Source organism: Chroicocephalus ridibundus, chromosome 8 (assembly GCF_963924245.1).
Source record: "Chroicocephalus ridibundus chromosome 8, bChrRid1.1, whole genome shotgun sequence".
Lineage (NCBI taxonomy): Eukaryota > Metazoa > Chordata > Aves > Charadriiformes > Laridae > Chroicocephalus > Chroicocephalus ridibundus.
Window position 1 is genome coordinate 49,948,273 of NC_086291.1, and position 15,324 is coordinate 49,963,596.

Below are 15,324 nucleotides of genomic sequence, written 5' to 3' on the forward strand. Positions count from 1 at the left end.
TTTTATTTTTTTTAAATAATTGCTCCTCATGCATTAAGATATGAAAAAACAAATATCTAAAAATATTCTTTTGGAGTCCCCTCTCTATTTCAGTTGCACTGCAAGACAAGTCACAAACCATCAAACACAACTTGGCTATTTTATTTTATTATATTTTTCTCATCCGGCTCCAAGATTCATTTAGGACTGCCTTACTGCAAAAAACAATCTTGCATTTGCAATTAGGTCTCAAAAACTATTTCATGGATAACTAAGAGGTTAGTCACGTAACTACAGAAAACAATTATAGTTGGCCAGTTTCATTTAAAGCAATCTCTTGGATACTTTGCAAATTTGAGGTAATGATTAACCCCCATTGACATTTGTGCACTATACAGGTGACACATAAGTCAGTTTTGTCTGCCACTGACTGGCATCCTGAGCATTTGTAACCAAACTGAAGTTGGTAACACTGATCCTCAGTTTGAGTTAATTTGGAATGGTCCAATTTTTAACAGGTAGTTTGAATCCAATACAAGCAGCATGTAGGTCTGAAATCAGCCTAGAAAAAAATAGCTTCTATATATCACAATTCATTTTTGATAGAATACACACTTAATTTCCAGTTGACTTCCATCCAAAGAAAAGTCACTGATTTGCTATTCAGGAAGATGGTATTTCCTGAGGTAGCATTGACAATAAGAGACACTAATCCAACAGATAAGGTCAAGTACCGTATCTTCCTCCCATGGCCAGGAAAAGTAGTGTCCACAGCCCTTCTCCTCTCACAACCTTGTTGCCTGTGGGCATAACGCACAACTACCCTACACGTGGGCTGCTGGGCTGACATCTCCCAAAGCCCGAGTTCAACACACATGTTCCCTGTCCACCTTGTCCCGAGATCACCCCAGGAAAACGCACCACCACAAGCAATGGGAATTCCTGTCACCTTCCCATGACATCCTCTTTCCCAAAGGATTTCCAATAACCTGAGAAGAATTTTAAGAGTTAAGAAAGCCACTAGCGCCTTGTTTTGTATAACAAATTTCAGCGTGTCGCATGCAAAAACTGCATTAACTGGAAAATCATTCAGCTTTTAGAAGAAAAGAACAAGCAGAATGCAAAATAGTATTTTCACAGAAAAAAAAAAGGAACTTGTCAATCCTGCTACAACTAAATTAACAAGACTTTATTTTGTTTTTAGAATACAGATGCTAACAACTAATATACGAGTATCTCTGGAATATTCCACCCACAGCATAATTTTTTTGTTTCCACATAGAAACAATAAAACTCAAAAATTATGACACTGTGATCATTCTATTTTCATGTATTTAAGAAAAATAGATTTTAGATTACAAAGCCATCTTAGAACACATTAAAAAAAAAAACAAACCCCAAAACTATGATTAGTGCCACGACCCTAGGCAACCTCTGAAAAAAAAAAAATAAAATTACCCACCTATAGCGCACAACATGTTTTTAAAAGAGTATTAGATTACCATTATAATGTTATACCTCAGTGACTGTACAGCAAAACCCATCGTACAATTAAGTAAGAACAACAGTAAAGTCCTTACTGCCCATGTTCTTCATTGAAAACTGAACCTTTCAAAGAAGGTAGTCCTATTACCATCTTACCTCTTACATAAACATAAACCTGAAATACAAATTCAGATTTGCCTATTAAGTCATCACAGCCTAAAGCAGAACTCCTGAATTTCCATCTCTGACAGCTGAAAGCGCAAGTTTCCTTTATTCCCTCTAACACATTAATACACAGCCCTCTCAACAGTCAGCAAATGATAGTATTTATGCATCAGATTCCAACACCCATTAGAACATATAACAAACAAGCTACATTTTTAATGCTGCTCCTTGAGAAACAGAAGTGTTACGTAGTATTTCCCATTAATCATCTTAGACTTTAATAGCCACCTATTCCTGCTAAGTACTCAACACTTTATATTATTCTTTGTGTACAAACTATCAGCAGCTTCATGTTACTTTACAGCACATAACAAGCAACACAGCAGGAACCCAGACTCGTAGTAACAAGACAAAGCCAGAAAAACAGCAAGTTCTTTTGCTGGGTTTTTCCCTACATCTGGGTGGGTTTAGTCCATCGACCCTGTATGGCAAAAGTGCTTGTAGCAGCATGCTTGGTCCATCAGCTGGCCAAACGAAAAGCAATGACTGAGAATTCAGATTCGTAACATGAATATATAAACAGACTTCTATTATTTCCCCTATCAGCCATCCAACTTTCACTAAAACACACGTACAGGGAATTTCTTTTTCCTCCTATATAATTGGATTAGCTTGCCCAAGGTTAAATTGTCTTAGCAGAAATGCAAACCTTATTTTTCAATTTAGATCAACTGAAAATAAAATACCCACACCATACAAAATTCACATTTGAGACCGGAGCAAAGGCCTTCAGTTTAAATAGCTTAACTTGAAAGGTGCTTTATTTTCAAGTGAGACCAAATGAAAATGGATCCTGATCTCAGGAGACACTGCACATTTGATGGCCCTGAGAACATACATGTAGAAGCTGCTATTATCTGCGTAATTTAAAACAGACTGTCAGATAAATATTTACCATTATTTATTTTTAAAATATGTTTTCTCCGAATTTATGTACCTTAGCACAATTCTTTTTTGTATAAGGGGAAAAAACCCAATAAACTACCAAAACGCTTTACTCAATTAAGCCATTTAAAATAAAAAAAAAAAAAAGAAGGACTTTTAAATCTTCTAGGACAGGTATCACTTTGGCAAGTGCCTTGCGATTATGGGTGATTTTTGATATGAAGTCTTTAACTTCATTACTATCACAATAACATGCCATTAAACACGAGCAGCTACATTCTCACTTCAACAGTCAGCATTCACTACTATTGCTTTGTTTTAAGTTTTGACAAGGCTAATTTTATTTTTGTATGGCTTGATTTGTTATTTGGCTTGCAAACCAGAAAAAAGCTGCAATGCTGCAGCTCAATGCTCAAAATGTTGCAATGCTCAAAAAGTAAACATTTCTGGTAATGTTTACATCAAATCATATTTTACTTATTAGTTTAATTCTTGAAGAAAGTTCTATTAACCTGTAATTTCAAAAGCTCCAGCTTGGCATTATAAAAAGTCTGGGCTGATATAGACCTATTTAACCCCTATTCCTACGTTACAGAAGAGGAGAATCAAGTATACCCATATTTTCCCTGGAAGACATACTGATGATGCAATAATTACTGTTTGTGCAGCACGCTATCTTTGCTGTTGTAATATATAAACCAGAAACATGTTATACCACAATAAAATCATAATTCTAGTTACCTCACTGAGGAAATTATGGTTTCAAGAAGAATTTTGACACATGTTAAGATCCGAGACATCCCACTGCATTGTTATGATTTGAACTCAATATTTATTTTGAGTGGAAGTGTGTATTACTTGCACACAGAGAATTTCAACACCAAAATAAACCAGGCTGCCTTTCACCATTAATACCAGTTACCAAGCATTCACCAAAACTGAACTAGCTATGCAACAGAATTGCATCTGTTGGGTTTCTGGATTCTTCAAGCTAGCACTAAGAGAACTGCCTCTCCACAAATGCTGCTAAAGATGCCAGCACTGTTACAGATGCTCACACACAGTGTTTGCTATCCAGACACCTTCAAAAAAACACTTTCAAAGCACATTAAAGTCACGCCGCCCCACAAGATGGTGCTAGCACATTTTTAAAGACATTGCTACCACCGCCAACAAATGTTTGTAGAAGCCTTGAGGCTGTGAAGGGATTCTCCCAAAGGAATTGCATGTTAGGTGTCCTTTGAAGCACTTCAAACGCTGCAGACCACACTAGGGGCTCTGGTGTCACTGCTACGGCCCCCCACGCTGAACACATGGAGTGACCAAGCACCGCGCTGGCCACAGCCAACAGCAGGCAGGGGGTCATGCAGGGGAAGCACTTTGCCACTGGACAAAGGAGACCAGTTAAACAACCAGCCAGTCTCTCACTGGCCCTGTGTTACTAACTGAAGGTAAGAAGATAACTATGGACCTTCTACACTTTTACTCCATGTAGTATATGTAAGAATTAGAAGTGATTATACACAGCGGCTGTTGAAACCACTCTAAAATTTCAGTGACAAATATATAAAATAAATTTGGGGGGAAATAAATAAATCAATCTTTTCCACCATTTGCTTTTCTTCCAGTTATAAATTAACTTGCAATGCTACAGGTGGAACACCGCCAGATAATTACATTCAAGTATCCGGCATTCAAAGATCTTTTACAATTCTGCAAAGGCAGTAAACATGCATGCATGCACACACTATGTATTCAACCTATGTCTGATACTCTACACAGATTTTCTAACATATTCCGAAACTTCAAGTTTTGATAATTTGTCTGTATTCTGACCTACAAGTTCCCTAATCTTTACATTTTTTAAAATTATGCAATTACATACAATGGCCAATAAAAATTATTTCTCAGTTTCTATAAAAAAAAGAAGCTAGCTTTTCTACTAAACCGTCATTATATAACAATCAATTATAAAATGTGTATTTTGATTAAAAATGGATTCTCCAACGCCTTTATCAATGCTTCCCACAAAACAGCGTACTACACCAAAACAAGCACTCGTCAAGTTTATGGAACAGAAACCAGTACTTTGAAGGTAACAAAAAAATCCCCGACAAAACCCACCAGTGCCTTGAATGGAAACCCTCTGGCAACTAAAACCACTCAGCATCTTACACAGGAGCAAAGAAAGCCTCAGGCACCGATAACAAAACAAAACCACTTATTTACAGATGTTGTGTGCGTGTTAATTCTTTCCAGCTATTAATGTATAGAAGAGGTGCTGCCAAGCTAAAAACTGAAACAATTACTTCAATGAATAATTAATTAGTAAATGTGTCAGCTACTTTCTTTTTTGCACTTAAATACCTCAGTCTTTAAATTATCACCCTAAAAGCAAAGTGACAGAATTCTAACTACCATGTGTCTACCACTATCTATTACTTGGAATACACTCATCTCTCCCATTTTCCTAATACTGAAGCTGGTTCAACAGAACTATGTTCCAAACTAGAAGCGCTATAGTATTTGTGTTACCGTTTTGCCCTGAAGTTTCACCCGAGATGCTCACTGCTACACAAGCACACAAAAGACGAATCTCTTTGCCAAGACATTTATCATCTAAATACACAACACTTCAGTAGCAGCATCAAACAACCCCTATCTTCATTTAACAAATGGGGAAACAAGACAGATTAAACCGCTTCTCCATAATCACGCTGGTCATATAGAGTATCTGTAACAGACACACAAACCCAAACGACTGCTCAAGTCCAGCATCTTAACCATAAGACCCCCCATACTATAGAGTGCTTCAGTTTTATTAACACAGAGTCAAGAATTGTACTGCACAATGGATTTGCTGTAAGACTAGAAAAAGAAAAGGTAAATGCAAGTTACCTAATGGGGACAACCTAACAATGACGCATGACCTGAAGACGTGTGCGTAGAGGAGAAAGGAATGCATAATTTTGCCTAAGTACCTCTAAAGGTCTTGAAAAGTATGAGCAGAATGCTGTCTCTGCAATAAACCCTTCCCATTTGACAGCAGGAGTCATCCCGTAAGAAGTTTATCAGGAGAAAACCCCCATCCCCACAAACCCAGCAGAAAATCGAGTCCTTCAATATCATGAGAAAGGACTGCATTTCTCACTGTTTCTCTATGTCTCTATCATTGAGCCATCTCATTTTTTTTTTCTGCAGCAAATAAGGAAAGCCTCATGGAAATATGGGGGTTACTCTAACATGGAAGAGTGAAAAAAATATATAATTGTACAGTAGTAACTTAGTAGAATACATGGACGAAATCTAGAGGTATGCATGATTTCAGGTAAAAAGTTCGCATTCCCAGAACACGGACAGTCTAGAACCAATACAAAAGGACTCTCCAGAGCAGAACACAGGTGAATGAAAGCAGTGCGTGAATGTTTGGAAAAAAAAATTGTAAGCATATTTAGGATATTTACCTTCTCTCAGTTCCACATAAATGAGGCAGGAAAGCCCTGTTACCAAACAGAATAAAAAAGTTATTTCTTAAATCAGATGAACTAAATGGTGATTTTTACTGCTCCTGCTTTTAACCAATTTTAACTCTTAAATTTCTCCAGTTAATAATGGACAGTTCTTGTTCAGCAGTAGACTGAACAGGTGACATTCAACTCGTAACATTATGCAACAATACAGTGTGCAATGGATTTATTTGAATTACTGTCAAAAATCATGCACTACGCTTATTTGCCTAGGACTAGGCACATACACATTTTGAAGGAAATGCAGACCAAATGAAGCTTGTTTTCCAAAAGGCCAAACAAGCCAAATTGCTAATCCTGAGTTTAAAACAGTAAGCACTCCAACTGGATAAGCAAGCTGTAGTAAAAGCTACAATACTTATCCTATCACAAACCCTCAGCCTAGGCCAGTCTTCCTAGTAAGATGAAAAAAGAATATTTGCTACCCATTAATTTATAAGCATAAACTCCAAAGGTGACTTAAGAAGGTAGATGAAGCAATGCCAACATCCCATGGAGTTTACAGTCTGTATATACACTATGAAATTTTAGATTAAGAAAAACTGTAGCATAAGCTTATTTACCTTTTCCAGGAAAAGATATTTGCTCTTTTACCATTTGACTAGGTCACTGGGAATTTAATAAGATCGTAAATAATGACATTAGAGAAAGAATGAGAGCTATCTGTTGAGTTCTACAACAGAAAAACAATTAATCAGGCCTATCCAGGGTAGGCATGCCACAGTTTTATAAGGCTATGTGCTCACATGATGAGAACTCCCTCACTAAACAGAAACCAGTTAGAATCCAGGTTTCTGGAAACAACTGGTTATTAATGTTAACTTAAAACTAGCTCTGAATCTTAAACGAGTGAAACATACACCTCTGTGTCAGAAAACACGGAGAGCCATTCCATATCAGAATTTACTCAGTGAACCTTGTTCTGTCCCCATCCCCCATGAAGCTCAGAGTTTAGACCGTTCTATAGTTTACTTTCACTTCTTGTGGCTGGCTGCCACACCTGCCAGTGTGACAAGAGACCTCTCTTAAGGTCACAAAAATGTGAAGATTTACTGAATTACTAAGACTTGGACCAGAGCATTGTTTTGAACTTAGCACTCTGTCCATCTAAATAATATAGTTCTGAAATCACTTCTGGCATCAAGTATGCACTGAGTGCTTTTCACAGAACACTGATGATTATTGTTTTTTGGTACCTTTTGTGGACAGATTACTTAAAGAGTTGTGATTTGAAATCATTCTCTTCAAGTAAAGTCCATTTAACAATGACCTTTACGTTGTATTTACAAGCAATATGCGAAGTGTATCTTAAAGATTCCATGTATTTCAGCAACAAAATGGGAAAAATTATTCATGCTTAAGCATATTACCAAAAAAAAGGAAGACGCACACTGACAGCAGGGAAAGCCACTCAGTTTTCACAGTGTAATCATAAATCAATCTGGAAGTTGGAGACTGATTCGGCATGATAAATAAGAATATTAGTTTCTGGTACCTTGCTTTTTTTCCCCTATCTGTTATATTCAGGGTTTCAGAATATTTCAAACGGCCCTAGTAAAAGTCCCCTTAAAAATTTGCAAGTTAAAGTCCCTTTAAGGTCTAACTGAAAGAGAACACAAACAGAAAGTAGGACAAAAGTCAAAAACAAAGAATGTAAACAACAGAAAGAGATAGATATTTGCAAGCAAGATGTTGTACTAAAAATAAACGGTGCAGAAGAAAACTTCTTAAATACAAAAGTGACGTATATTATTGACACAGAATTCTTAATGCAACATAAATCTTAACTCTTTAGCTAAGTGATTTTAAAAAGGAGCTGCCCATTCTGCAAAGTTTTCAAATAAAAACTGCATGCTAATGGGAAACTCAATGCCTTTAACTCTTCATGGAAAAAAGATGCAAACCCATAAAAGTTATATGGCAATATACAGTTTATTTGACCAACTTTCTTGCCAAAACAAACAATATTTGCCTGAACTGTATAGCAAAAAAATAAACAAACTCTTCATTAATTTTTTAGTTATTGTTAGGTACAGCAACTTAGGACAGAAAAGTAAGTTGGTTTTCTCTTCAAAAAACTACCCTATTAAAGAAATTCTATTATAGAATCTAATATTGTTATTATGCAAAAGAAACCATACTAAAAAGGTGTTTAGCCTGTAGAATTAACCAAAATTGCAGAGATTTCTCTATGCAATAGCAGAGTGCATTTTCAAATTCATGGGGTTTTTTTTTATCCTTAAAATTAACATGAGATTAAAGCTCCAGATAAAGCCCACAATGATTTCTAGCCCAAGGCCAACTCTTGTTCTGAACTGTAGGAGTGAATTTAAATGAGTGTCTTACCTGCTTAGTTTTCTTTCGACTTCTTTGGTAGCTTTAGCTTCCAATTCTCTGGAACAGAAAGTGGTGTTGGTTTCCATGTCAACAGTAATGCAGCACAAAGCAAAAAATAAAACTGGAGCGGGGTTAAGATACACACTGAGCTCCATATGTTGATTTGTCAGGAGGAAATGGGGAGACCACAGATTGCCAAGTAATCAAATGATATGTTTACCCAGGGACAGCGAGGCAAGTGGAGCATAACCAGCACCAGCTATCCTTCCCTACTACGCAACCTCTACTTAATTGCTTCAAGTACTTTAAGGAAAACAATTCTGCTGCATCACTTGAGCCTGAGAATTTCTTTAAAATACAGCAGCGAGAAAGCTCTCCTTACCCTCTCAGCCTGTAGCGGCGGCTGCAAAGGGCTGCCAGCTCCGCAGGAGCAAACAATAACGAGCACGGGAGGTCAAAGCTCAACTCCGCGGGGAAAACACTGCTTTTGGGCAAACGCCGCGGCCCCTCCGGGGGGGAGCCCCTCCCCTCCCGTCCCGCCCGGGCACGGCTCCCGGGGGGAGCCCGCCCGCTGCCGCACCGCAGCCCCCGGCCCCCTCCACCGGAGGGGCCGCCAGCCCGGCCCGCGCTTCTCCACCCGCTGCGGCAGGGCCGTACCGGGCCTCGGAGGGGCTCCCCCCGCCGCCCGGCCCCTCCCCCGCCCGCGGCGGCTGGGCCCCCGCTGGCGCCTGGGCTCGGCGGCGCCCGCCCTTCCCGCCGCCCGGCCCCGCCCGTTACCTCATGTATGTAAAGTGCTCGGAGTCCGGCCCGGCGTTGGCTGCGGCCCGGGCCCGGCGCTGGCGCGGCGGCTCTAGGCGGCCTGGGCCCGGCACTGCGGAGCGGGAGGGCCCGGCAGCTGCTGCTGCAGCACCGCCGCCATTTCCTGCCTCCTAACCCGGCCGGGTCCGGCCCCGCCGCACAGGAAGGGAAACCCCGCCTCGAGCAGCACTTCCGGGTCGCCCGCGCTCCCCCGACATGGCGCCGTAGCAACCGCCCTAGCAACGGGGTTGGGGAGGCGAAGCGCCGTCGCCCTGACATTGAGGCCGACCCCCGGGAAGGCCGAGCTCGCTCGCAAGGCCGGCGGCCGCCCCGCCATCCCCGCGGGCAGTCCCCTGGGCCGAGCCCCCCTCCCCAGGCGGATGGCAGTGGGCAGTGACAAGCACCGACCTTGCCTCAGGGGAGTCTCCACCGAGGGGCCTGGACTGACCCCTACGTGAGGCCTGCCCTGCCCGGGGCAGGGGGTGTGGGTTGTCTGCGCTGCAGGAGCTAATCCCAAATTCAGGGGCTTCTGTGCCTCCGGCCTCCGCCATCTGCAGCGGGCACAGCCCCATCACCCTGGGGAGGGCAGCCATGGCAGCGCGAGGGGATGGGGTGGCTTTTCGTAGGGTGCTGCTACCACTGGCCAGGTGATCACCTTTGGATTTAGTGTACCGCTGTAGTTCTTACTTATCCTGAAAGCATATAGATAATTCCAAATTCTATCTCACCACTAACCATCCTACAGAAAAGGACAGTCGTTTCCCCGAGCAATGCCGGACGAGGCACAGACGGGAACGTAACATATATTTTCACACATATTTGTCTTTATGTGGTACAGCGGTTTCAGGTCCTAGGCACTGCTGGTACGCTCGGCTCTGTTCTGAAGTTTGGGGCATCCATAACTACTGAGATTGATGGAAAAGAAATGTTAATGTGTAAATAACCACCATAGAGTATGATAGACCTTTCTCTTATCCTTACACTGACTTTATTAGGTTGAGGGAGGGAACGGGAAAGTATCTAGCATTTGCAAACCTAGCTAGAAATTGATTATGTGAACATACAGCTTAATCCAAAAAGTACACAGAGAGATTTCTAACATCAAATACGAAGAGCGAAGAATAGATGAGCTGTACTCTCTGTTACTGTACTTGACTTCAGTAAAAATACCCCAGAAATTAATTTAGAAAAATCAAAGCAGTCAAAGGACTGAGAGGGAATAATGGAAGAGATTTAAGAACAGTAATGTCAAGAAAAAGCGAAGCCGAGAGCCCACAAAAATCCACAGTAAACAGATCAGCATTCTTACAGCACTTCCCTGTGGAGAAGGTGGAGCTAGTGTTGCGATGAGGTCTTTGTAGCCCACACACTGCAAAGGTGAGGACTGGAAAATTCCTCAAAATGAAACGATTTCATTTTCATCGTCCAGGTCCGCAGAATAAACAATGGCAAGAAAGTATTTTTTAATATTTTAAGTTTAGTCAGAGTATTTTAAAGTGTTATTACTGGCATCGATAAGAAACAAAGAATAAGAAGCTTGCTTACAGTACTACTTTTAAACTCTTGAGTCCGTTTAACATACCTGCATTTGAGAACACTATGGCTAATTTCTCCTTGCAATTTCCAATGCCTATAGGATAAAATTAGAAAGATGCAGATGCACCCCTCTTAGCAAACTGATAATAAAAGGGTGAAGACAGATAATAGGTTTCTGCTTAGAAAATTTAACTGAGAAAAAATTATTGCCATGCCAGGTACACCGGTAGTGAGGAAGTATCATACTTGCAGCTACATCTCTGCAAAACAATCTTTATAAAATTTGAAAAAGTATATAGCTTTCGATACGTGCTTTCTGGTTGCAGGGCTGGTTACTTTGAACAGCAGAACTGTCACCGCGACGGCTGCTTCCTGGCATTCCTGCACTGAGTTCTAAAACACTGGTTGAAAATACCCCAGCAGTCTGCACAGCTACTCTTCAGGGGAATAACTGTTATTGTATGTGCCTACAGTACTTTTCAGGAATTTAAATTTCTTCTCAACTCCCTTCCACTGTTCACATGGAAATAAGCATCATCCTGTCTGCTCTTATTATAAGAGCCACTGAGAAAAGCAGTTTTGTTGGCATAGGAAAGTTCTCGCTCTCTTTTTGCATCCAGCTTGCACATTATCACAAGCATTTCCCAGCCCAGTTTCAGTTGGCCTTTACCATTCTTATTAATGCTAGCGAAAAAATGAATGCTATTTTATTCACCTGTGAAATAAATGGAGGCCCTGGACGAATGAGCAATTGTCTCTGGAAATCTGCTGCAATATCAGCTGTCTTTCTGCCAGCATGAATGGAGTAAAGTATTTTTCACCTGAAGAAGATCCTACATTATTAAAGATGAGCGTTTATGACAATGCAGCGTAGCCAGTAAGGGTATTTTTGTCCTCTTCTTAGAGACTTAATAATACAGCGTGCGTTGCTGTGAGCCGAACATGCACATGCATAAAGTGATTGTATTATCTTCGATGTACTTAAAAGGGCACTGGTGATTTGAAATCAGTTTCTCAGCTTCTATTAATAACTTGTATGTTAATTTTGGTCATCTTTATTTTTCTTCATATGAAAAAGTTTGGATTGTCATGTAATAGTGTGTAACTGAAAGCCATTATTTCCTGACGTCTGATTCAGCTTCCTGTTACTGTTCCATTCACAGCAGTCCTGTTTTATCTGTCTTTAAAGACACTACGCTTGATGTAGGAGGACCGCTGTTAAGTCTGTCCTCAGTTACGAGGGTTAATAAATGCATTATGTACTCCTGTTATGTCATTTTGTTAACTGTATTATGCCCCTGTCAATAAAATTCATAGTCAAGGTCTATAGCTTTCTTTATTATTTTAGATTGTTCTCTAATTTTATTTATGCACATGCTCCTAGCGACTAGACTGTTGCAGCAATTGCTTCCATTCTGCCCTGTAAATACTACAGCTGGTTAGCTGTCAGCGAATCTGCTGCATTAACTATTACTTATTGCTTATCCCGTCATCTCCTTCTCGCATCACCATCATGATCCTATCTCTTTCACCCTCACAGGCAACACTTTCCTTCAGTTAACTTCTTACACATCTGGAACTGGCTGGTGAACTACTGGATGCACTCGGGAAATTCAGGCACCCTCAAATTGGAAGAACATTTTCTTCTTTTATTCTTTCTGAGACACCTGGGTCTGTTTACCTTGGAGAAGACTAAGAGGGGATCTCATCAATGCTAATAAATATCTAAAGGGCAGGTGTCAAGAGGATGGGACCAGGCTCTTCCAAGCAGTGCCCAGCAACAGGACAAGGGGCAACTGGCACAAACTGGAACATGGGAAATTCCATCTGAACATGAGGAAAAACTTCTTTACTTTGAGGGTGACAGAGCACTGGAACAGGCTGCCCAGAGAGGTTGTGGAGTCTCCTTCTCTGGAGACATTCAAAAGCAAGGGAGAGTGGTGGGTGAGCAGCTCCAGGAGTTGTCGTCCACCAAAGATCTGTTCTGTGGCCCCTGCTCTAGCTGCGTCTTCTGAGCTCCTGCTGTCTCTTCCGATTTCCACGCTGCTCCTAACAGCAAGGCATTCCCATTAGGTCATCTCCAGAATAGTGTCCAAAGTTAATCACCCACTCTTGGCTTTAGCTTTAACATGTGTTTTGTTGAGTGTAAGGTTATTTGAGAGCCAAGGTCTGGGTCATCTCCTCTCCTGTTTACTACATTTTTTTAGTTCATTCTTTGTTCTTTTACTCTTCTGTTTATTGGAGCTTGGACCTCTGGACTTCTTTGCTAAGGTTCTAGTTTCTGATTCTGCCAGCAAAGGGACAGCAAAATAGCACCATTGCACTTACAAAGACATATGTAACCCTCTGCACTGGGAGCTGCGTTCAGCTCAAGGGCAGATAAATCCTTAACACCCGTCTATGAAATTGCAGGCACATCTCTTCCTCATGGGCTCACTGTCTCTAGGAACCACCATCTTCCCAAGTGGAGAAGGAGTTCTCTGGGTACCGTACGCAGGGAGGAATCCAATTAATGCCGCCGGTGATGCTTCCTCCACACCCTGTCACTGCTGTGCTACAAAGGCAAAGTGTTCACATGCACTACAGCACGTTGATGGGCATCACCTAACAGCCACCTGGGCTAACGCCCTGTGCACATTTTGCTGTGGTAGAAGACTACTCCGTCAGGAGATGTTTGCCAGCTGCGCCTGCTGGAGACTTCCATCTATCTCCGCTCCCTTTCTGAGGAGATGGAGGTGTTTGGAAGCCATGGCTGTGGCTCCTGGTCTCTCACACACCTGGTGGCAGAAGCTGGGCTCTGGCTGGGGCAGCAGCCGCCTTCCTGGCCTGCCTGCACCTCTTCCGACTGGGAAGGATGAGCAGAGGAGCTGTGGTGTGCAGGGATCACAGGGAAAAGCCCCACTGCTTGCAACGAGCAGAAGATTGGATCCATCCACTGATGGAAAAGGGTGGAAGCGAATGCTCCCTGTGTGGGTCAGAACCTTCCCGCAGCAGCCAGCACGTCTCCCAGTGTAGATGCAGGCTCCGCTGCTTCCCCGCTCTGACCGCTGGGGTCTAAGCAAAACAGCCGAGGTTTGGGATTTGGGAAGCCTTATATTTTGTGGTGTTAGCACTGCGCTTAGGCTGCCAGCCGCTTCTCTGTTGTGCATTTGAATGGCTCCAAAGCACTATGGTCATTCATGGAATTAGAAATAGTGGAAACAACTATTCAAGGGCAACCAACCTGCCCTGCATTCAGGCAGCTGCCAAAGATGGATCTTTGCTGTTACATTTTCACCACTCGGTAAACATGCCCTTCTGGTCACTGGTCCCCAAATATCTTTTCCCAGCAACAGCAGCCACCATCTGCACCCTGCCAGCCTGGCACGCACGCAGGTCCTCCCATCTTCAGATATCCCCATTAACTTTTTAATTAGGATTTTCATATAATCAGAGCGAGGGAATAAACTGCAGGAGACAAAGACTGACTGAAAATAGTTAAAAACGAGCTGGCGCCATTTCAACGTTTCCCATCCCCTCCACCCTTCCCCTTTATCTGCAGTTTGCTGTCAAGGCATCACGCAAAATGAAGGTTTCAGCGTGGAGTTGGAAAGCCGACATGTTAGAAAATACTTTCTGCTTAATGTCTGGGGAAAATAAAGTAAGGGGCTTTTATAAGGCGACGTGAGAAGTGCGGGCCTGGGAATGTGGAGAATTGGCCGTCAATAACCCTTTGCCGCTTGTTACATTCAGCATCATTATACAGAATGAAGACGCTGTCACGAGCAAAACAGATTGTTTTCAAAATTGCACTTGACTTAAATAATCTAAATGAGCTGATCTGACAGACAAGGGAAAACAGTCTTCTCGTTAACACAGAGGCTCTGTGTGTTACTCTGCTCGGAGGCTCCTTCCCTTGTTCATTGTAGAGCCTTTATTTACAGGATGCATTTTTAGAGCTGTTTAAAAATAGCTCAGGCGATGGTAAGAGGTGGCGATATAAAGGTACTGAAGAGGCAGTGCTTACTCATAAAAACAAGGCCTGCCCAGGAGTCGCTCAGTTAACTCAGCCAGAGTATTTATGTTAGCGAGGAACATTTGGGTCTCTGTAGGATCCGTAATTAGGAGGAAAAAGCACCGACTACAAAGTTGGAAGTTGCTAACAGAAAGCGTTCGGCTTGCCTTCCAAGCAGAGCTGGAAAACAGCTCGCAGAATCTTATGCTGAGGCTCACGACGAAGCAGTCGGTGCCTATTTCGCAGGCTGCAGCAGCAAACAATCGTTAGATCTGTGCTCAGGAGAAGAAAATTCACTGCCTTGCCTCCAGGCTCCCAGCGCCTTCCCAGCATTATCATCGTTACACAGAGTGATCAGAGCAGGGGAGAACAGGCACTTGGGGTTATTAAATGAGAATTTAATCCTGCCCTTTAAATCAGCAAAAAATTATAGAAGATAAAGAATTTCCCTGTGTTTTAAAGCTAGTCCAACGTGCTTTCCCTGATCTGCGTTTGGGAAGGCTGCCAACTGCAAAATGGAATCGCTGAGCCTGGATTTCACTCTGCATCCAGCCAATT

The 15,324-nt window shown here is 41.9% G+C and overlaps 1 protein-coding gene across 8 annotated transcripts in view; it reads right to left on the reverse strand.

Annotated features, from left to right (window-relative positions):
• TNRC6A (trinucleotide repeat containing adaptor 6A) overlaps positions 1-15,324 on the reverse strand; it is an 86,142-nt gene that overhangs the window by 44,905 nt on the left and 25,913 nt on the right. For 6 of the 8 annotated variants that reach the window (XM_063345230.1, XM_063345228.1, XM_063345227.1 and 3 more), the window contains exons 1-2: positions 8,448-8,608; positions 6,039-6,074 (exon numbers count right to left, since the gene is read on the reverse strand). In XM_063345230.1, coding sequence (XP_063201300.1) covers positions 6,039-6,074; positions 8,448-8,593 — 182 coding nt within the window. In that variant the 5' untranslated portion in view covers positions 8,594-8,608. Of the gene's footprint in view, positions 1-6,038; positions 6,075-8,447; positions 8,609-9,215; positions 9,390-15,324 lie in introns of those variants that run through there. The other 2 variants (XM_063345226.1, XM_063345229.1) reach the window with 2 other exon arrangements.